At 39.9% G+C, this 21,920-nt stretch overlaps 1 protein-coding gene across 7 annotated transcripts in view; it reads right to left on the minus strand.

Annotated features, from left to right (window-relative positions):
- The window catches only part of ZBTB20 (zinc finger and BTB domain containing 20), a 124,047-nt gene that overhangs the window by 47,909 nt on the left and 54,218 nt on the right, over positions 1-21,920 (minus strand). For 2 of the 7 annotated variants that reach the window (XM_079155407.1, XM_079155406.1), the window contains exons 2-5: positions 9,890-9,990; positions 8,970-9,028; positions 1,790-1,953; positions 1,229-1,416 (exon numbers count right to left, since the gene is read on the minus strand). In XM_079155407.1, coding sequence (XP_079011533.1) covers positions 1,229-1,416; positions 1,790-1,800 — 199 coding nt within the window. In that variant the 5' untranslated portion in view covers positions 1,801-1,953; positions 8,970-9,028; positions 9,890-9,990. Of the gene's footprint in view, positions 1-1,228; positions 1,417-1,789; positions 1,954-8,969; positions 9,051-9,889; positions 9,991-21,920 lie in introns of those variants that run through there. The other 5 variants (XM_079155405.1, XM_079155404.1, XM_079155410.1 and 2 more) reach the window with 3 other exon arrangements.

Here is a 21,920-nt window from a genome sequence, read left to right on the forward strand (position 1 = left end):
AGCCCCACTATATGTAGAACAAGCTCTCTGCACCTGAGAGCACGTACCCCTAGGTCTTATCCCTTTACCTAGAGACAATTATGATGAAGCAAGCGGGGAATGGAATCTCAAAGGCCCACTCTCCTCTTGCCTTCTTTGCAGAATTTTACATTGGTTCCATCAGAAAAATAACAATAGAAGGTATAGAATCTCATTCCCCAATTAATAACATTTGTCTGTGTGAACAGGATAAATAGAGTCCTTTTTTGCAATAAAACTTTCTTGGTCTTATTTATTCTAAAAAGAACAGGCCAGCTCTTTGCCTGGAGCCAGGCATCCTTTATGGAGATCAGTTCGGAAGAGTTGATGGGTATCTTAAAACTAAAAGGAATAATCCTTGGACCCCAAACTTACTTCAGACCTTTCCATTGTCAGCACACATTTCTCTGGTATCAGGTTACATTTTAGAAAAAAAGAAAAAAAAAATCTCCTAAATGTGATTTATCAACTTTCTGAAAATAGACTTTGAAGAAGTGACTTCCAGATTAGTGAGAAGACAGCAAAAATAAACAGCAAAGAGTGGTTTCAATAGTGACGATCTCATTAAGCTGCCCATTTCCAAATTTAGCCCTTAGGCAGTTTTTTTTAATTAAAAAATATTTTTAACCTGAATTCTTATTGGCTATGTGAAGTCTGGGTGGCTTTTGAATTCTTGGAAGCCATTCTCTTTTCTTCTGTAAATTTATGCTATCCTTTAACCACTTCAAAATAAATTAAAAACTGGAAAGACAGAAATCCAGCCAAGCTACAAGAGACTCCAATAACTAATGCGAATCCGACTTGTGTTACGTAATTTCAACATGGATGTTTCCTTGTGTCTAACTGACCTTCTGAGGTCCATGTTTTGTTGTTCCATTTAGTAATGGTGGGAAAGCCGTTAACTCTGATCAAGAATAATTAGAAAGCAGCAATGCAATTCCCTTTTCTGAGTTAATGTTAGGAAGGAGAATGTGGCTCATATAATTAATCAGCCTTTTGAGACCAAATGGCTGGCTACCTGGCTTCAAAATATATTCTAGCTTTGAAAATAGAGATGTTGGCTGAATCAAAATGGTGGCGCGGCACTTTTGGCTACTTTAGAAGACCAAATGCAAACAGCTTGCTCCGAATGCAAAACAGCCAAACCCAGGGGAGAAGCACTACTCCAAGCACTGCGGAGACACCATCACCGCCTCACTGGTGTACTCACAATCAGATGACCCGGTGTGAGCGTGAGAGTGTGTCAGTGAATGTGTTGAGTGGATGAGGGCTGGGTCTGGAGACAAAACAGCTTCAAAGTTCAGGCAGGGAAGGCCCGGCTTGGCGCTGGATCCACCCGGCTGAGTAATCTCATTCTCCTCAGATGCCTTCTGGTTTTCAGCTGTCTTGGGTTTCTTCCTGAAAATAAACAAAGGGCCCTTTGAAGGAACTGACTGCATATTTGGGAAAAGGCATTTTTAGAATCTGTTAAAGATAACTTGATTTTTTTTTTTTTCTGAAGGGGGATGGGAGGGAGTCCAGTATGTCCCTTGTTTTAAAACAAGCTGATTCTTGTTTCTTTCCCTCCAGTAATGGCCTAACTGGGAACACATGAAAGCATATGGGCCAAGCAAACAGCACCACATTTGGACTCTGTTGGTTGTATAAAAAGACCCTGTCCCAGAACTTTAGACAGCTTGAGCTACGTATGGCTGACATTATCCAAGAAAGCATCCTTCCCCCCCCCTTAAGAGTTTTAACATGGTCTGGAAAAATACTAGTGGAGGTTTACCGTTCTAGCATTTGTCAGGAAGCTTAGAGACAGGACCCGTGGAGTAATGGGAGGAGCACTGGACTGGGAGTCAGGAGACTTGAGCTATGGTACTAGCTGTGCCTCTAACTTGCTGTGTGGCCTTGGGCACCTCACTTCACCTCTCTGGGCTTCAGTTTCCTCATCTGTAAAATAAAGGGCTTGGATTAGAAGGCCTTAAAGGTTCCTTCCAGCTTTAAATTTCTATTCAGGAACACATTATGGAACATTCAACTTTCTTGATGTTAGCAGATTTCATTTTAAGTCAATACATAATTTCAAGTCACAATCTGAACTTGGCAGTTTGTACAGATGAGAGGGGTAGTGATGGAGATTATTGCTAAAATAGAAAGTGAAAAGTGACAAGAAGAGTTTAGGTTCCAGTAGGTAAAGAGGGAAGGTGCCATAAAGAAATTCCCCGACTCTTTACTCATCTTATGCTTAAGATTCTCCTTTTTTTTTTTTTTTTTTATTTAGTGTATGCTCCTCTAGTTCAGGAGTGTAATTGTGTGTTTGCCATGGGAGGAAGAGATAGGTGAAGGGAATTAGAAGAGACCTGTAACTAATTGTTATTTGGGATCAGGAGTAAGAAATAAAATAGCTATGCTATCACTTAGCTCAGGACTCCTCTCCCCAGGACAACTGATGTTAAATTAATAAATTAGCTTATAATATATGTACCCTAGACCCAACCAAAATGAGTTTATTAGTCTCTGAACAGGTCCCCAGTTTCTTAGACTTTGTGTCTTTTTCTATTGCTATGTGGACAGTAACTAGAAAAAGGGTTTTTTGTTTGTTTTTATTTTTTATTTTTGCAGTATTGGGGATTGAACCCAGGGTCTTCCACATGTGAGTTAAATGCTCTTAACTGAACAATATACCCCAAGCCCTAGAAAGCTTTTTTTTTTTTTTTTTAAAGAAGAATATATGTGGTACATAATTTGTTGTAAGTAGATTTGTTTCCATGTTTCCCATGTTTCTATGGGCATGGCATTGGACTTGGTATACAGACTATTTCATATTGAAATTTGTTGTACTGGGTAGTTAAATCTGCCCTCGCAGAATATGGTGTTATGATTAGTATGCTGTGTTTTTAGTCCAACAGGTTGTGAAATCAAATCTGTTTCTTCAGAGGGCAGAAGGCAGAAATAGCATGGTAAAGATTAGAATAGAGGGGAAGCCTTTTCAGAGTGGAGAAAGTCAATACAAGACAAACAGTAAATTGCAAATCTCACCCATTGTTTGCTGACTAGGTACTATGGGACTAACCCCCAATTCTTGTGTGTACCCAATGAACTGGTAATCTGGTTTTCAGTTGAAGAAAGTGTCCAAGATCAAAGTCTCCAAAGTCCAATTCCTCTTATCCATGAAAACTAATGCTTCCTCTAGCATTGGTTCCTCTTTGCATCACTGTGGTCTGTTTGTCAGGTTGGAAAACTCAGGCTCATTATACACCTTTCTCTGACATCATCACCATTGAGTTCTGACAATCTGTTCATACTTTTTACATCTGTGATTCCTTTCCAATTCCATTACAACTGCCTTACCACTTTTTGTTGTTGTTTTTGTTTGTTTGTTTTGGTACCAGGAATAGAACCCAGGGGTGCTTTACCACTGAGCCATATTCACAGCCTGTTTTTATTTTTTATTTTGACACGGGGTCTTGCTACGTTGCTTAAGGCCTTGCTAAGTTGCTGAGGCTGGCCTTGAATTTACAATCCTCCTGACTCAGCCTCCCAACCACTGGGACTACAGGTGTGCATGTAGTGCACCATGCCCAGTTTGTCTTACCACTTTTTAAAGTCTGTGCAATTGTTACCAACAGGCTTACTATCCTCCATAATTCCTCTAGTCCTGTTCTTTGCATTCACTAGAGCTGAGATGACTCTTGAGGTCAGTTCCTTACCTGCTCCAGCTTATCTCACATATCTTATATGTTGGCCACACTGGACTTTCCAAAATCCTTACCATTCCCAGAAAGTCATGGAATCTGCATTCTTAACTCTACGTCCTCACTTAAGTAATTTTCATTGCTCTGAACATCTCTTAGTCTCTGCCCATTGAAATTATTCTTTATATGCTATCTTGATATTGTCTTGATTCCTCTTCACCAGATAGGAACTTCTCCTCTTCATTTCTTTCTCTGAAATCTTCAGACACTTTTTAGTAATCTTATTTTACTTACCCAATTTTATTTCAAGAATGGCTGTTTATGTGCTTATTCTTTCTATAACTGATTTTTTTTAAGAGATTTTTTTAAGAGATTTTTTAAGAGATTTTTAAGAGATTTTTAAATCTCTTTTTTAAGAGATTTTTTTTTTTTTATTGCTTTTTTTACTAACTTCTCTGAGGGTAAGGAAATATGTTATTTTTATCTTCTCCGTGTTCATCCACTCTTTCCTTCTTCCTTCCCTCACGTATTCATTTTACAAATATTTACTATGTGCCTATGATGTGCCAGCACAGGTCAGGGAAGTGAGCCTGGCTGCTGTCCTTCCAGAGTTTGCTATCTACTCTATTCTGTTAAGCAGAGTAGCTTATATAAAACTGTCACTCAAGAAATGTTTGTTGATGGAATGAAATGGAGCTGAAATTAAAGCGTATTTGGAGAATAGTCATAGTCTGAATCACAATTAAGTTTCTTTTTACGCAGCAATGAAATCTACCTTGACAGGCCACTTTTCCTTGGAATCCATGAAGGGCATTTAATAAGAGTGGGATCATTTCGCTTAGTAGAGCTAGGCTGGTCCTCACGTTTCTTTTAAATATAGGGAAGAAACACCAATGATAAATATTGCGTAGCAGAACAAGTTTACCTCTGATGCTTACTAACAAAGCTTCTGCTAGTTTAAGATGAGTGGTTCAGAAAATGAAGGACACCCTCTTTCAAACATGAGTATATGCCCAAACCACCAACATTATCCTTTATTTTTAGCATTGTAGAAACTGCATTGTTCTTCATGTCAAAACTCTTGCTTCCTGCCCTAGATTTGATTCTGCTTTCTACCTGACACTTGCATTGCACCTTGTTGTCATCTCAGGGGTCAGCTCTGGAGACCATTCCTGGCCCAGAGACATTGGAACCACCCCTATAAACAGTAAATATTGAAAACCAACCTTTTTGGTTCACTCCCTCATTTATCTAAAGTCACTTTACTCATCCTTTTACACCAGCCTGTTTCTCAACTATACAAATAACAGAGAACTGCTCACTGTCCTTAACTTCCATCTCATTCTCTCTCAAGAGATTTTTTTTTTTTTTTTTTTTTATTGCTTTTTCTGGAGCTGAGAAACAGTTAAACGCAACACCGGTTTATGTCTGACACACAGTTGCTGTTATTTGGCCCATTTTTGCAGTTCATAGTTTTTTAAGGAAGCAAGAGCAAGCTTTGTTGTAATTAATTGAAAATACCTTCTTTGGTTTTAGCAAAAGAAATCTGTAAACATGGCCCATCTGAGGTCAGACTCCGTAAGCCTCTGTTGCTGTGCATTATTCCCTGGAGCCTGCAGAGGGCAGCAGCGCACTGGCCCACTCCAGGCAGCACTTGAGAGGGGCGAACTCCCTACCAGAACCTTCCTCCTGGTCACCATGCCAAAGGTTGGTTTGCCAAGCTCTGGCCTCTCAGGCTCTTTCTTTCTTTTCAGTTTTCATTCTCTATTTCTCTCTCTCTCTCCCTTTCTCTGTTAAAATTATACACTCTGATGAAGTCGCCCTTCAACCGGAAAATGAAAGTTCCAATAAAAAAGTTAGAGAAGCCAACAACAACAAAGAAAGAAACCAGGGAGAAGGGGAAAGGGGACTGGGGAGGGGGAAGGACTTAAGGAGAAGAAAAGGGCAGATGTTTCGTAAATATATGCAAAGCAAAACTGGGTGTACCCTGAACACTTCCACAGAGGAACAGACCAATCATTGTGCACTTCCTCCCGCCACACTGATGGAGCTCTGCATTCAAAAAATAAAAAAAATAAATAAATAAAATAAAAAAAAGTGTGGCCACAGGCACCGCCTTTCAACGGTCAGTTCTGACATTCCGACTGAACATCTCCCAATTGTCCACAGAGAGCAAAGACATTCTCATCTCCCCACTGCTAACGTTTCTGTTAGAAGGAAAAGCCTGCTTCAAGAACTGGAAGGCACTTTGAGGTGACTGGTGGCTGAGTTAGCCAGAAGAACCTTCTGGTTTTTAACTCTCCTTGTGCTGGCCCCGGCAACAAGTTTTGGGCTGAAACATAGCAGTGAATAAGTCTGTGGAGGATGTTGGCTCTTTCCTAACTAGACATATTGTATGTGGAAAGAAATATGCATTAAAACATATGGATGAGATGGTAGGTATTAAGCATGTTAAATGCATGGAAATTAACCAGATCGGTGGCATTTGATGTATATATTTCACACTCCTTTGCACATATTGCACACATACAGTGATGGCAATGCTTTCTGCAACATATGGAAAAATAAATATTTTATCTGTGTGAGCTCTTATCAGTCTCCGGGGTCTGTTGAGAGGAGAGTGCTCTCTTCTATCTCTCTCTCCCAATTTTCTCCCTTCACTGGGCTCCCACCCTCTCCTGCACATTAACATGCTTTCCACTTATCAGCCTGGTTGGATAGGAAAGAATTAGTCAGAACCTCCTTTTGATAAATAATTACTCAGTCATTGGATCAGGACAATTTCGAACAGTGATTCCTCCCCCACCCTTTTGGAGTGGGAACCATTTCCTTACACTCCTCCATAGTAGTATGAGAAAAGGCTTAGTTGAGCATCTGGACATGGAGAGAGGGGAAGTGGTGACAAATCACCCCAGCCGGGGGGAGGGGTGCACTACAGATTTGAGCTCCACTACCTAAGGGCTGTGTGCCTTTGACAGGTTGCTCTGTATCTCTGAGCCTCATTTTTCCCATCTGTAAAATGGGAACAATAATACCTACCTCCTTCTAGTGCTGTCATGAGGAATAAATGAGACCAGCCATGCAGAGTGATGAGCATAGTGTAGGTACTGAGGAAGTACTCAACAATGGTAGCTTCTTTCAGAGCACTACTTTTCTCTTTGCAGCATATTAGCTATTATAATTAGACATTTTCTTTATCTTAGTAGTCTTTTTAATATTTAGAATTGGGGTTGGGACAAGTGGGTTGTTATTGTAGCAAAGACAGAAAGAATGTTAGGATAAGTGATCTCATCTTCCAGACTTTGATCTCACTGCATCTCCCTCCCGATGCCCTGCTGCTCACATGTTTGTCATTGCTGTGGCTGTCCCAAGAGCTCCTTGAAGTTGAGGGTCAAGCAAACTGCAGTCAGCCTGTAGAAACCTATCAAGCCTGAACACTGCAGTCCATTCATCAAAACCAACCTGCGGCACTCTATCGCCTTTTCTTACAATTTATCCTTTCACTACTTGGCCCAGTGTTCTCATATCAGTTTAAAATGTTTTCATGATTAAAGCATTTTATTCTCTCAATCCCCCCCCCCTCTTTTTTTTAAAGTCTTGGCAAGGCTGATTTGTAATATTTTTCAGTGTGTTATCCCTTACTGTATCAGTCAGGATCCTGGCAAGAAATAGATGGCACATGCAAAAGTTTTAACCACAGAGAGTTTAACAAAAGGCCTAATACACAGGTGGAGATGAGGTTAAGGGACCTTCAAGCACCAGGGACTGGTAACCACGAAGAGCTGTGAATTTAAAACATTTCAACTACAGGGACAAGGGAAAATGGAGTTTTCCAAGTCTAGTCAGAATTGAAGATGGGAAGGAGGGTCAGATCAATAAACACTTGACCTTTCTCCTTCCATGCTCACATATTTTGCTGATGTCTCCTTTTGGTCAAATTCAAAGTGATGTCAGAGGATCAGAGAGGCTGGGTAAGTTGGTCCAGAGAGGTTTCCTGGGTCATGTGTCAGGGCAGAGAATGGTTCTGGGGTTGGGGTGAGGTTGGGGAGTTGGCAAAACTCATCAACACACCTATTCTTTCCCTTTTCCATTTCTTTCACCCTTTACTCTCTATTTTCTGGAATGAAAAAGCAAAATAAGAATAAAATCAGTTATCTCTTATCTTCCATGTATAAAATTGTCTATTTGCCATTTATAGAACAAGAAAACCTAATGTTAAGCTCATGAGAATAGGAATTTTTGTTTTGCTTGCTACCATATTCCTTGTTCTAGAACAGTACCTGGCACATAGTAAATGCTCAGTAAATTTTATCTGTTGTGTGAATATACTCTCCTCTGCTGTGCCCAACACTATAATTATCTCATTTAATAGTCACAACTGTCTGGGTAAGTAGGTGGCACCACTGAGCAGGTGGTGTGATAAAATCAAACACTTGCTTTCACTCCTATCTCCAGGCCTTGAGAACAGGCCTGGAACATTGTCAATCCACAGTAAAGGACATGCTCTTGGAAACCATTCACATTTTTATTCTTTTCCCACCTTATCGACTTGACTTGTGTAGCAAGTCCCTATACATTTCATTAAAGTTTCTCTTATGTGTTAAGGAAGCTTGGTTTCTGAACAGCAGAGACAATCTGTTCATTCTCTACACCCATGAGAAGCCAAGGCAGGCAACAGAATCTGTACAGGTTAAATATTCCCTGTGCAGAAGCAGATGCCCACTTGAGGGCTTCCCTGAAGTTTTCAAGATCCTGATTCCTAGGTGCTCTGCAGAACCAGAAAGAGGGAGTGTTAGGGACTATTTCCTCCCAAAGCATCCAGAAGCACTGAAACCAGTCTGCTCCCTGATATGGCTGTGCTACTTGTACCAGTATCATTACTGTGGAATGAAGAAAAGCTCAGGAAACTATTCAGATGTAAGAATTTCTAAGGTTTTTCTCACACTTGAACCTAAGGATGAATGATGGTACCATACAAGTAAATTCCTTGTGATGTGTGGACTGAAGAAACTAGTTTTGATCATCTCTCATGTCTTTAGTTCCTGTTTATATTGCCGAACACTCTGACAGTTCCATCCCAGGCAGGTCTGTTTGTCACCTATACATCAGTTATCACCAATTACCACCTGGCAGACAAGAAGCATTAGGGGTACAAAGCAACTCAAAAATAAAAAACAAAAAACAAACAAAAAACCAACTTTGGCTTCATCCCTTTGGGTTCCATTTATGCCAGAATAGCTAAAAACATAAAAGATAATGTGAAAATCCTACCTGAAGCCTAAGAGGGATGTTAGTCTCCCAGGTTTAGCGTTTTCCAGTAACAGAGACGTCTGTAAAACACCATCCCATTACCTGCCTCACATCATATAGGAAAATTTGTAAATACAACAACTAGAATGAGTTTTCATTTTAAAATGTATAATTAATGTTTTGCATGCATAGCTAAATTCACATTTCTGACAATTAGTAGTGGAAAAAAAACACCATATATATTAACCTATTAGTTTTAGCAATGATTAATGGGATATCAATCTTTTGTCATTATTTTCTTTTAAGTATCATATCTCCTACCTCAACTTATGTCTGCATCTTTCCTTTCAAGGGCTACAGTGCCCCTACATAAATGCCAGACATGGAAGGAAGAAAACCAGCTACACAGAGCCATGCACCCAGAGGGCTTGGAGATATAGTAGAAGGAACCTGGAGCCCCCAGGGGAGGGCCTTGGCCCCCTAGACTATCAGCATGGGGTGCAGCTCAGACAATGGGTAGACGTTGGCAAGCAAAGCTGGCTCACAGAGTTGACCAGGGTGACATGAAATGACAAGCTCCCGTGAGATTCAAGATTGGCACAGAAGGGTGATGGAAAGCAAGAGATTGGGAGGAGCTTCTACCACTTTGGAAAACAGTATAGATGACCAAGCAAAACAGCACCAGTCCTTGCAAGGTGTGCTCTGGCTCCACACAGTCACCAGGCAAGGAGGGAAGGATGCTGCCCAGAGCATGCACTACAGGAGGGAAGCCGAGAACCACAGCAGGCACCTCAGGACTAATACTGATTACTTTGTGGCATCCAAGAGATGAAGCCATCTATAATTTCACCTGCTTTTACAATTGTATGTGTGTGTGAGCATGTGTTTAAATTAAGCAAAGTAAACTAAGGCGGCTTTCATTGGAGGCATGATATACTTACAGTAGTTTCCAAATCAATGGTGTCACTCTTCAGGTAAATCACTCCAAGGCTTGGGCCTAGTGCAGATGTTCATTGGGGCAGGGAACAGAGAGTGGCTGCATCTAGCATAGACAACAAACAAACACAGAAGTTTGTTAAATGAGCATGATGGTGATGTGGTCGTTTACTTTGATGGAGGTGGAACTGTGGGATGGGGTTGAGAGGCTTGTTCTGTATATTTTGCACCAGACAGTGGCAGGTAGAGGGATGGAGAATGGAGAGATGCAGAGAATGTCCTCTGGGGCTCTGTTTTCAGTGTTTCTCCCTGATTGCCCATGCAGTCTGAGACATCATGGCACCCTGTCTGAAGCTGAGTGGGGGGTGAGGGTGGAAGAAGTGGGCAGAGTCTTGCAACCTGGCCACAGTTTATTCTCCTGATGTTGTCCCCCATTTACTATGATTGTTTATTCATTTTTAATTGACAAAAATGATATATTTATGGCATACAGCATAATGTTTTGATACATATCTACACTGCAATGGCTAAATCTAGCCATTGATTTAACACATGCATTACCTCACATATGTATCTTTTTTATCATGAGAGTACTTAAAATCTACTCTTTCTGGAATTTTCAAGTATACAATATGTCATTATTAACTGTAGCCCCCATAGAACAATAGGTCTCTGAACTTATTCCTCCTGTCTACCTAAAATTTTGTCACCTTTTACCAACATTTCCCCAGCCTCTAGTAACCGCCATTTTACTCTCTGCTTCAGTGAGTTCACCTGTTTTGGATTCTATATATAAGTGAATCATGCGTTATCTGTCTTTTTATACCTTACTTATTTCACTTAACATGATGTTCCCCAGGTCCATCCATGCTGTGGTGAATAAAGGATTTCTTCCTTTTTAAAAGCTGAATGTACTGTGTATGTACATCTCATGTCTGGTATTTTTATTCCCTGCAATCCCTTCCTCTCCATTGCTCAGTTATTATTCTAAGGACATACACTAACCTGGTCATGTTCCCAGCTCTTGACTTCCCTCTGTTCTCCGGTGTAAAGTTTTCACTTCCTTTCCCATCTTCTAGTTTTAAGGAGTTCCGCCTGAGGGGCTACAAAGTAACTATTGCCTGCCTCAGGTCCCTGAACTCAGTGGTCTTTTCCCAGGTCTACCTTTTTGGCCTCAGTGGCCTCCAGTGACCTCTCTGTTCCTGAAACTCTCCTCCATATGGAATAGGCAGGACACCTCATTATTCTGACTTTCTTCCTACAACTCAGGTTGTTCTTCTGCCTCCAACATTGGTTAGTTTTCCTTCTCCTGTTCCCTTAATATCAACATTCCCTAAGATTCTCCACTCTGGCTTTGTTTGGTCCCACCCTCTGGAATCTCCACAAGAGCTTCTCCCTAGAGTGTCCACATTGTTATTTCTAATTCTTGCTTATCTGAAGAGTTCCAGACTCATACTTTAATAATGGCTGGTTATTGGCACATTCATTTGTTCATTCTGAGTTCATATAGCATATATTAAGCACCTGCAAAAGGTGAATAATTTCCAGTCTCTAATTTTGAGAAGTTTACACCATCATCAAATATTACATAGGTTCTCCCAATCCAAGTCAGAAAGTTGAAGCCAGAATTCATTGCCTTTCTCTCAAAATTTGTTCCTTCTCCAGAATTCTCATTTCCTGTCATTGGTCCCATCTTTATTCAGTTTCTTGGGAAACTGAGGGCATCATTTTAAATTTTTCCTCCTTCTCCTCCTCCTCTTCCTCCTCTTCCTTCTCTCCCCTCCCTCCATATACAATCAGTTGTCAAATCCTCTGACATTTGACTCTGTCATTTCTTCAATCCATACTTGTTTTCTATACCCAATACATATACCGCCCTTTGCCACACACCACCAGGACTTCAGTGAATTCTCCTAACTATCTTTGTTTTTCCAATTTCTCTTTACCTTTATCCCATGTTCACACCATCATTACATTAATTTTCTAAAGTACCAGTCAGCCTACAACACATTCCTACTTTGCTCAAAATCCTCCTCGCTTGGGCATTTAAGGCTGCTATATTGTGGTCCCAACCTAATTTTCCATTCTTATCTCTATAGTCCACTCTACAATCCAGCGATGCCCCACTCTTTTCCGCCATGTTTGTGGCATCTTCTTTCATTTTCCAATGTCTATGTATGGCTTCTTTATGGGCCATTTAAGTGCCAATGCATTTAGGAAGCATTTCTCAAAGGGAAGTGTCCTTTTGAACACTTAACTTGTGACACTCCCTTTGCATATTCTATCAACTCTAATAATTATTTGTGTAATTTGACTTCCTTGAAAGCAGAGACAGTTTTTACTCTGTTTACTATTGGGACCCAGTAAACTATACTACAAAGTGAAGACCTCTGAAGCAGCCTATGAAGCACAGTTTCCCTCTGGCCCCCTCCTGTCCACCTGTCTCCTGCTCCTCTTTCTCCCAAGGCAAGCCACAGAAACTAGAATTTCTCTTCCCTGAGGCAGATCATGGAAACTAGAATTCCTTTTCCAAAAAAGCAAGCTATGAAGCCTAAAATTATCACTCTAAACCCCCCTGCCTTTGTGTCTTTGTCTTGGAGCTGGCCATAGAAAAATTTTCTGACCTACCTTGTCTGATAGTAGATCATAAGACCCCAAATTCAAAAGGGGTCCTGCCCATGCAGAGGAAAGACTGCTGCACAGAAAGTCCAACAAGAATCTGAACAGACAGGCCTTGCTGGGTTTCTGCACTCAATCTACCACCATTAGGTCATACCCTTTTGTCCAATCATATTCCTACACAGTTGTCTGTGCTTCATTGAACCTAAGCATGAAAAATGGACAGCTTACCAGGGGTCTTCACGGCTTTATTCTGAAGGGTCCATGTCACGTAAAACTATGATCAAATAAATTTGTTATGCTTTTCTCTTCGTAACCTGTCTTTTGCTACAGAGGAGTTGGTCATGTCACTTTATGATGGGTGGGACAGGAATCACCTCTTTCCCTGCTGCTACCGTAGTACTCTGTAGTGTGCACATGAGTTTGTGTCTAGCTAATGTCTGCTGAACTGAATTAGAGAGCAAAAAAGAATCTTGCTTACAGTCATGGAACCTAAGGATAAAATGAAGAGAACTTAAAGCTCATCTACAACATCTTCATTTTGCAGATGAAGAGATTTAAGGAAACAGGTTTGCTTAACGTCACATTCTTACGAGTAGCTGAGCAAGGATAACTAACATAAAAGGTAACATGTCCTAAATATCTATCGGTGCTTACTGGGCACCAACAGGTGCATCAGACCATCAATAATGAAAGGACCAGAAAGAGCGAGAGGTTTGGGTCAGTAACTGCAAGGTTATATTTTGTACCAAGAAATAATAAACTTGTTTCTCTTATTTGCTATAACAAACTGAATAGACATCTTTTTATAGTTAAATAATGTCTAAAAAATGAGGGTGGGTTTAAAAAAACAAGGAAGCAAATTTTTCTAACATTACCAGCAGAAATAATTATGACAATATTGTAAATACCACTGGAGTGATAACTCAGGCTGAACACCAGAATGAAATTTCTCATGCTTTGGAAAAGCTGTGGATTCAGCTGCAGTTCTTGGTGAGAACAGGCTGCAATAATTCTATGGATAAATTTGTTACTTTATAGAAACATAGAAGACTGACAATCTTGCTATTATGCCACATTAATTAACACTTCGTTTCCCACCTAGTTCTGCCCAGTATTCATGCTCTAGGTTTATTTGGATTTTTACTTATTTTTTCCTATACTAATTCTCTTGTAGAAATGTGCAGAAGACTTCCCCTAAGTCTATTCTCATTTTCTTGTCTTGTTCTCCTGTTGTGATGGAAGAAACATTAATTGTTTAATCTCCTCTCTATCTTTATCCTCAAACAGAATCATTTTCTCACCTAAAGATGAAAAATCCAACAAAACATGCCGTGGGATAACAGTGTTTACCTCAGTGAGGAAAACAGACTCTTCTAGGGGATCTCAGTCATTTTTACTTCCTATAGAAAAGCTCCCTGTTAAATGCTAGCCTACAGTACACGACAAGACTTCATCTTCCTCTCCCAGGTGAGCGCTTGTCTTGCTGTACTCCAGGGGAAAATCCTGGTAGTATTATTAATCAAACTCTTTTTGGCCGGTGTGGTGGAGTCATGCTATGCGTTGAGACATCTGTTAAAGAGCAGCACCCCAGAAGCCACATAAACAGCAAGCTCGTCACTGCTCTTTCTAACCCATCATGTAGCTGGAGATTATCAACATTTCACCAGACAGAACTTCTTTCTCTCCCCACCCCCACCGGAAAGTACACTAAATTGATAAAGGGAATCACTGATCAATATGTTTAGTACAGAGCAATGAAATGTTTTCTGTCAACATACTAATCCTGTACATAATGAGACAAGCAGACATTTTAAATATACCTAACATTTTATTTAACTTGTGCATTTTATAATTAGAGCCATGCTCTTTCTGTCCTTTTAATCAAATACTTCTTTCTCACCCCCACAGCCTGCTGCTATGACCTTACTTCCATTTTTGGCAAACTGTCACCTATCCTCATCTTCTTATTTCTCCTCTTGCCTTAGTACCCACCTGAGAGTCTGTTAATCAGCAACTACTGCATTACTAGATGGTATGGCATGTTTTATTACTTAAAGGGTGGTTAGATTCTACAAAAGACCCAGTGAAAATGACTTCATGGGGTTTCATATTTATTTCCCTTTAATGACTTTCATATCCAGAGTTGTCAGTTCTTAAGTCAAAAGACAATTTTGAGGGGCTGCTGGTGCCACAAATTCTCCCTGGAATCTGGAAATCCAGCTGTCCTCTCTGCCTCTTACATCATCACTGTAATAAAGAATCTGCTCTTGGAACCTGGCTGGCAAGTTTCTCGATGGTGTCAAAAGCAGAACAGACAGAGGGTCACTTTCTTCAGCCTGTTTCATTGTTGATGTCTCTGTAGGTCTGTACCAGAAGCCCTTAGAGAGCAGAGCTGTTATGTAACACACTGCCACACATCACTGTAAGGAACTTTCTGCAGAGGTCTTATTTCAGTATGGCCTTTCCCATTCCTTAGAAATCACACCAAATCATTCTATAATAATTTCATGATTAAAGCTTACAAAAAAGATAACAGTGGCAATAACAGCTAACACAGTGCCTGAATTTTATAGGGGACTGCACTAGGTATTTTTATGTATAAATACACTCTCATTCAATCCTCATACCATACATAGGTATTAGTATACCTGTTATATAGAAAAAGAAAAGAGACAGCTCATATAACCAAAGATTAGAAAGCAAGAAGATAGATAGTGAGGTCAGACTCTAAACCCAGATCTTTCTGACTCTTAAGTCTGTGCTCTTTTTACTATATAACAACTGTTTCAACGTGGCATGGGCACATTGCTAGTTCCCACTGTGATCCCAGCAAAAGAAAGATGCTTAGTTATTTCCATGATAGTTCAGAGCCACTGGGAAGATTTGGGAGCATAGAGGTCAGGTGAAGGAACTATTTCAGAAATTATCAATCAGTATAGTTCCTTTCTACTTCCTTTCTAAATGAGAGAGAATGTCTTCTATCAGTCTTAAACTCTAATGAGCAAATAAATCACTCAGGATTCCTGACTCAGCATGTCTGGGGCGGAGTCTGTGATTCTCATTTCCAAATGACTCCCAGGTAATGCTAATGCTACTGGTTTATGGGTACCACAGGTCTTAGGTCTGGCACTCTCCTTCCTATTAGGTGTTTTTGAAGGAGTTGAGGCTGAATAACTTGGATAACAGCTCACTGGCTTGACTGGCTTCTGATTCTGGGCCAGTTTGTCAGGTCATGAGGCATGAGACAGAATTCAAGAAGTTTCTGGCATTGAGCACATTGTGAAAAAACCAAAGTGTCTAGGTCCCCCTGGGTTTCCCCCAACCTTTAGAAATTCAAAATGATTATGTCTCTAACATGCAAAGTTCCTATTTTTTACATTATTGTTATTTTTAACAATAATTATCTGGTAATAATTCAAATAACACCTTTCCTCTGAGAAATTCAATGAGCTTTACTAACCTTAATTGTCTAACAGCAATTCCCAGGTGTAGATAAAGCTGTCTCAAAGATCACAGTAAATTTAAAATTGTTCCACTTCCCTCGTTTCTTTGCCCCAAATGTAGTGATGAATTAGTGGTAAGGGGTTACTAATTGGCAAAGACCCTCTGTCTCATAATTGGAGGCACAGGAGATTTCATAAAACAAGGGTAAATGCAAGAAATAATCAGCAGAGAGGTTACTGTGGGGACAGCATGTTAGAGGGGAAAAAAAGGAGGAAGAGTGAAAGGAAGTAAGACTAAGAAAAGAGAAAGTAAAATCACAGAACTAGTTGCATGACCTTAGATAAGTCACTTAACCTCTATTTAGCTCAGCTTTTCTATCTGTAAAAAAGAGGAGGTGGATTTTATGATTTTTAAGGTCCCTTAAAATTCTAATAGTCCCCTGAGAAGAAAAATGTGGGCATTAAGTAGCTCATCAACCTGTTAAACCATTAAACCTGTTAAAGAAATCTACTTGACTTTTCACTTTTTAACTAATTACCTGAAACGAATTCCCAAGTCTCAATCACTAATCCCACCTCTGGTGAAACTGGTGAAAAACTATTTAATGAATAAGGCAGCAAATGCATCATGACCACACAAACTAATCAGGAACCCGATCTTCAGCTCTCTGATGCTGTAAGAACTGTTTCACTTTTAAAATTTTAGTTCCTTAATTAACCACTAGTTAATACCCGTGTCCAGAAGAAATACCTCTGCTGGCTTGGAGACCCCTGGGATGGCCCTGCCAACAGAAAGTGAAATCATTGTCCTACTGTTTGTCACAATAAATCTATGTTAATTTTCTCCATAGAGACCTCTTGATTCCTTTTTGACAATTCACAAACTCTGTTAATAAGAGTTGCACATCCCAAGAGCCTTTGCGTTTCAGGTACAGTTGATTCTTGCTTAAAATAAAAGATCTTGGGGATCAGGTGATAAACAATGCCATGATGATTTCTTGGTTTTAATGAACACCTGGTGAAGGGACGACTCTAAGTCATTTTACACTGAAATCTTCCCCTTCAGAGGGGAAGGTCCCCTGCCAAAGGTCCTGGTTATAAGGTCACTTCATACTTTGTGATGAGGATTCCAGCGTGAGACTGATTTATGGCACAGTATATTATTTGGTATTATCAAGATTTTCTGCTCTTTGCTCTTTGCATTGAATATGTGTCCTGTACTAAACATTACGGCTAAACGGAACAGATGCTGAGAAACACTGCAGTGGTGTTACCCCAGATAACTAACTCGAAGTGAACATCACTTCCATTTTCCTGCACCCACTGGCTCTGTAGACATGTGGGCCGCCATTAGCTGAATGCTTGCCATGTGGCAGACATTGTGCTTTTTCATCCATTGCTTAATTTTATTTCTTACAATTACACTTTGAAGGTAGGAATTACACTTCTATTTTATAGATGAGGAAGCTAAGACTGCTTAGGAAAGATGATTATTTGCCATAGGTCATGAAGCCAGAGGGTAGCAAAGGAGGGTTTAGGGCCAGGTTTTAATCACCATGCCCTAGGGCTTGACTCCTACCTATCTTGAAATCTTTAAGCCACTGATCTGCTTTCATTCTGTTCCTCTTCACTAGAGCTCCTCACCATAGGATTATACTAAAATCTCCATCATGACTGTCTAATGCCTTCATGAACTTTTTTTGTAATTTCTCAAAACCTTTAAAGTGGGTACGGTGGCACACACCTTTAATCCCAGTGTCTTGGAAGGCTGACATTTTTTCCTTGGTACAAAAAATAAAAAACAAAGACAAAAAACCCTTCAGCACTTGATCTGTGTTTTCCCTGTTTACATTAATAATTTAATCCAAAACCCCATTACTACTTCTTTTGAACAGATCTTTAGCACTCTTTTTCTTCAGCTACTACTTATCCCTTATCCTCATTCTAAATTACTCTACTGAGGCCTCAAGTGTTCCATCTCCAGTTTATAACTCACCTTCCCCAATGCCTAAGAAGCCTGCTCAGTTTTACTCTTTTTACCTTGACCGGCTTCTCCAGGTGTCTTGGTCCAGTTTGACCTCATCCCATGATCAACCATTTTTACCCTGTCCTCAAGAATCCTTCAAATTTCATTTCTCCCCTTTGTATGTGCAGGGTTTTCTCAATTTCTTCAACTATGAATCTGTATCACCATTCTCCATTTACTCCTCCTCTTAGTACAAAACCCTACACATGCATGCTATGTTGACCCTCACTCTTGCCCGCTGTTTCCAAGTACAAGCCTATGGTAATTTTTCTTAGTATGTTCTACTTTTATCAAGTTCCATTTTCTATTTTCTTTTTTAGTTGATGAGCTTGCCTTCTACTTACATAAGACAAACCAGTGCCATGCTGTGTGGTAAGCTTATTGGTTCTCATCTCCTTTCATATTTCTGAATTTTCATCATTTTGTTTCTTCAAGCAAGAGCCATACCTTTTTCTACACTCCCTTTTCTTTTCTCAGAGGCCACCCTGTTTCTGATATTTATTCTTCCCTTTGGTTCCATCAGTGGCTCCTTCTCTGTAGCTGATGGTATATCCATTCCTAATGGTACTAGCTTCATCATCACAACTTAGTTTAGTATCCCGTTTTCAACTCCTGCCCTTCAAATTTCTTTCAGGTGGTGTATCTCAAAGTGAGTTTTATAGGATACTAGATTTAAGCTGCATCTCAAACAAAGTTCTCTGGTTAAGTAAATTTAAGGAACTTTGTATGCTGTACATTTCTCTCTCAAACAAAATGCACATAAGGACATTAAAGGTGCTGAAGACCCCATCTGTGTCCAAGTTTATTGGATTACAAACTCCTCCTCCTTTTTAATGGAACAGTTATTAATCTTAGAACACACGTAGGGAAAAGATACTTTTTAATGTATTGGATCTCCCCTGGTTCCAAACTCTTTAGCCTGGGCATGCAAATTCACTGAATCTATTTTAAATAAGTCCTCTCAGATTTCCTTTCCATCAATACTCCATTTGGTCTAAACCAGTTAACTTATAGGGTATCAGAAAGACTAAGTACATTTATATCTCTGAGCTCCTAAATGTACCATTTAAGTAGGTACTAAACCTACCTTGTAGGCCTTTATCACCTTTTTATTTTCTTATCTAGGCCTTTCTTCTCTTCCAGATCTATATATAATAATGTATCCCTTATGGGATTTTTCCTTGTGAAGACTGTCTTGGCCCATATTGACCTCTGTCACTCATTTAGCACTTAGATAAATGGTAATGGTTTAATGCCTGTTTTGATAAGAATATAAACCTATTAGGGCATAGACCTTGTCTTATACATTCCAGAAATGCCAGTACCTAGTGAGTGTAGCCCTTTGTTAGAACTGTTATTGGTTAGCATAGACAGAAATGGCTGACACTGTAGCATAATGGATGAAATTTTTATTTTGGGGTCGAGGAGAGTGTTTAGGATGGTAAAAACCTAGGTGGAATGGCCACCACTTTGTTGGAAAGAAACACCACACACCCATCACTGTTACCACCCCCACAAATGCTATGTATGTCTAAGGCTTCAGGTAAATACTCGACCTGGAAGATCAAAGGCAGCTCTGCCCTCAGGTGAACTCAAGAATTTTCATTAGTTGACAAAAAGTGGGCCAAGGGCAGAATAATCTAGGAACATCAAAGGACCCACAATAGGAACCATTGGAATAAATGTCTCTGCCTCAGTGATGAAATTCCCATCCGTGATTATTAAATGGATGGTAAATGAATAGCAAAAAAAAAAAAAAAAAAAAAAAAAAAAAGGGCCATCCTCCTACAGAAGGGAATCAAGCAGAGTCTTGTGTTGGGATTTGTTGCTTACTACCATGATGCCTGGTATGTAGCAAACATCTGCAGAATGTGCTTCTGCCTTCCACCCGTATTCCAAACCTCTATCTCTCTGAGTGAGTCTGGAGATGTTCTATGTTAAGTCAAGATAGCTCCATCAGCTACTTGCACAACTTCAAACTTCCAAACAGCAAATTCCATCTTTTCCATAAAACTCTGTTATGCCACAACACAGAAGAGCAAGAGCAGGTTTTCTCAGGCTAGTGTGCAATGACTAGATGCTAAGGGGCTTTGAGTTTTTCAGATTAGATGTTATCTGAAGTTGGGACTTAATAGGCTCTCTAATAGTGAGTTTGTAGTGATCTCAGGACTAGAAATTTAGTCTCTTAGTGCTCGGACAGGGACTTTTATTATGCACAAGGAAAGAGTATAACTTTCTTCTTAAAACTACAGGAACAAAATGACTTTTGTATATTTTAGCAGAAGAGAAAATACATTTCATTGAAGCATAGTCTGTGAAGTATTTTACTATCTTCTGAGATAAAAAGAGGTATACAAACAAAAGAGTTAATTAGAACTATTTTATAAGTGAGAATGTTTGCTTATGTTTACCTTAAAATAGGTGTTGATTGTATTATGTAACATATGAAATTGTAGGATCATTTCAAAAATAAAGAGAAAATTCTGTGCCAGTTCTTAGTTAAAATTCAAAACACATATCAGAATATCAATTATTAGTCATGATCAATAGGAAACATTTTAAAACCGCAATTTTTATCGCAGGAGATTATTGGCTGGGTGATGCTAAATGGCTTAGATATTTTTCTGTCATATTTACACTTAGAGTCGTCTTTCTGGACGATTTACACATTTGAGAGTGAAAATGAAGAATGGTTTGCCTATTGGGTGTGGGACAGGCTACTGGTGCATGGCTGCTGTTTTCTGAAAATCATAGGCAGTTTTTGCAATAAAGTATCTGAATTTATTCTTTTTGCAAGTAAAAATAGTTTACTTTTATGTTCTGAGTGAAGTCTGAGATTTCTGCATCTCTTTCTGGGATGTCTCCCTTGGCAGGGATAGGGAGATATTACTGGCAATGCTTTGCATTGGGTTAGACACTTGAAAGGTCATATGGTTCTTCCATGGACCCTCTCTAAAAATGAGTTCTCCCCACCATGAGTCACATAGAGGAGAAGCCTGGGGTCTCCGAGGGGTAGGAGAGGCCAGTTTAAGCTGTCCAGCTTTTCAGAAGTAGAGCTTAATCTAAAACCAAGGTTTTCAGCAGAAAATTCTTTTCTATTTCTTTTTCAAAAATGCCATGGTTGCCAACAAGCTTTGTAGTAAATCTGAGAAGCAGAGCATTAGATACCAAATCCAAAGGTCTGCCTCATCTTCCTGGCTCTAGGAAAACCTAGATGTGTGACCCTGGCCAACTTATTAAATTTTCCATGTCTTGTTTTTCTTACATATAAAATCATGGGCAAGCAATCAATGAATGGCATAATACCATCAAGCTGTAAAATCTGACACCTGTAAATGGTATTGATAACAATGTGTGCTTTGCCTACCTCATAAAATAGTAAGGCTAAAGTAAGCTGATGCACATGAAAATGCCTTGAATTCTGTGGAACACTGAGTCAATGGAGGGATCAGGAAAGTCTCAAATGTGTGTGGGAGCTGACAGCCAGTCCACTTCCACTGGGATTTTGGGAGAAGCTGTAATAAAGCTCTGGCACTAGCTCAAATCCCACCCCATCCTCTCCTTTCCCAGCATGCTGCAAAGCATCACTTCAGGAAAGTTACTTGAGTGGCTGAGCCAAACGCTCAAGTTCCATCCTTTTTGAGTAAAAGCCACAGAAAATTCTGAGCCACAATGCAAGCGGCAATTGCTGTTCTTCCAGGTGTGTTTGAACACTGGAGAGACCCTAGGGAGGGAGGTCAGACATCACTGCCTCTGAGGACCAGCTTTCCCCAGTACACAGCTCCAATCCACATGATTTCACCTGGAAGCCTCAGGAGACAGAAAAACCCAGAATTAGCAGGAGCCTCTTCTCCTGATAACCTAAGTGCTCTGATGGAGAGGCAGAGGGTATCAGGAGAATGGCTGTACCGAGTCGGCATTGATTTCTCCAGCCTTTGTCTGTGT

This window comes from Sciurus vulgaris (assembly GCF_902686455.1).
Source record: "Sciurus vulgaris genome assembly, chromosome: 10".
NCBI lineage: Eukaryota > Metazoa > Chordata > Mammalia > Rodentia > Sciuridae > Sciurus > Sciurus vulgaris.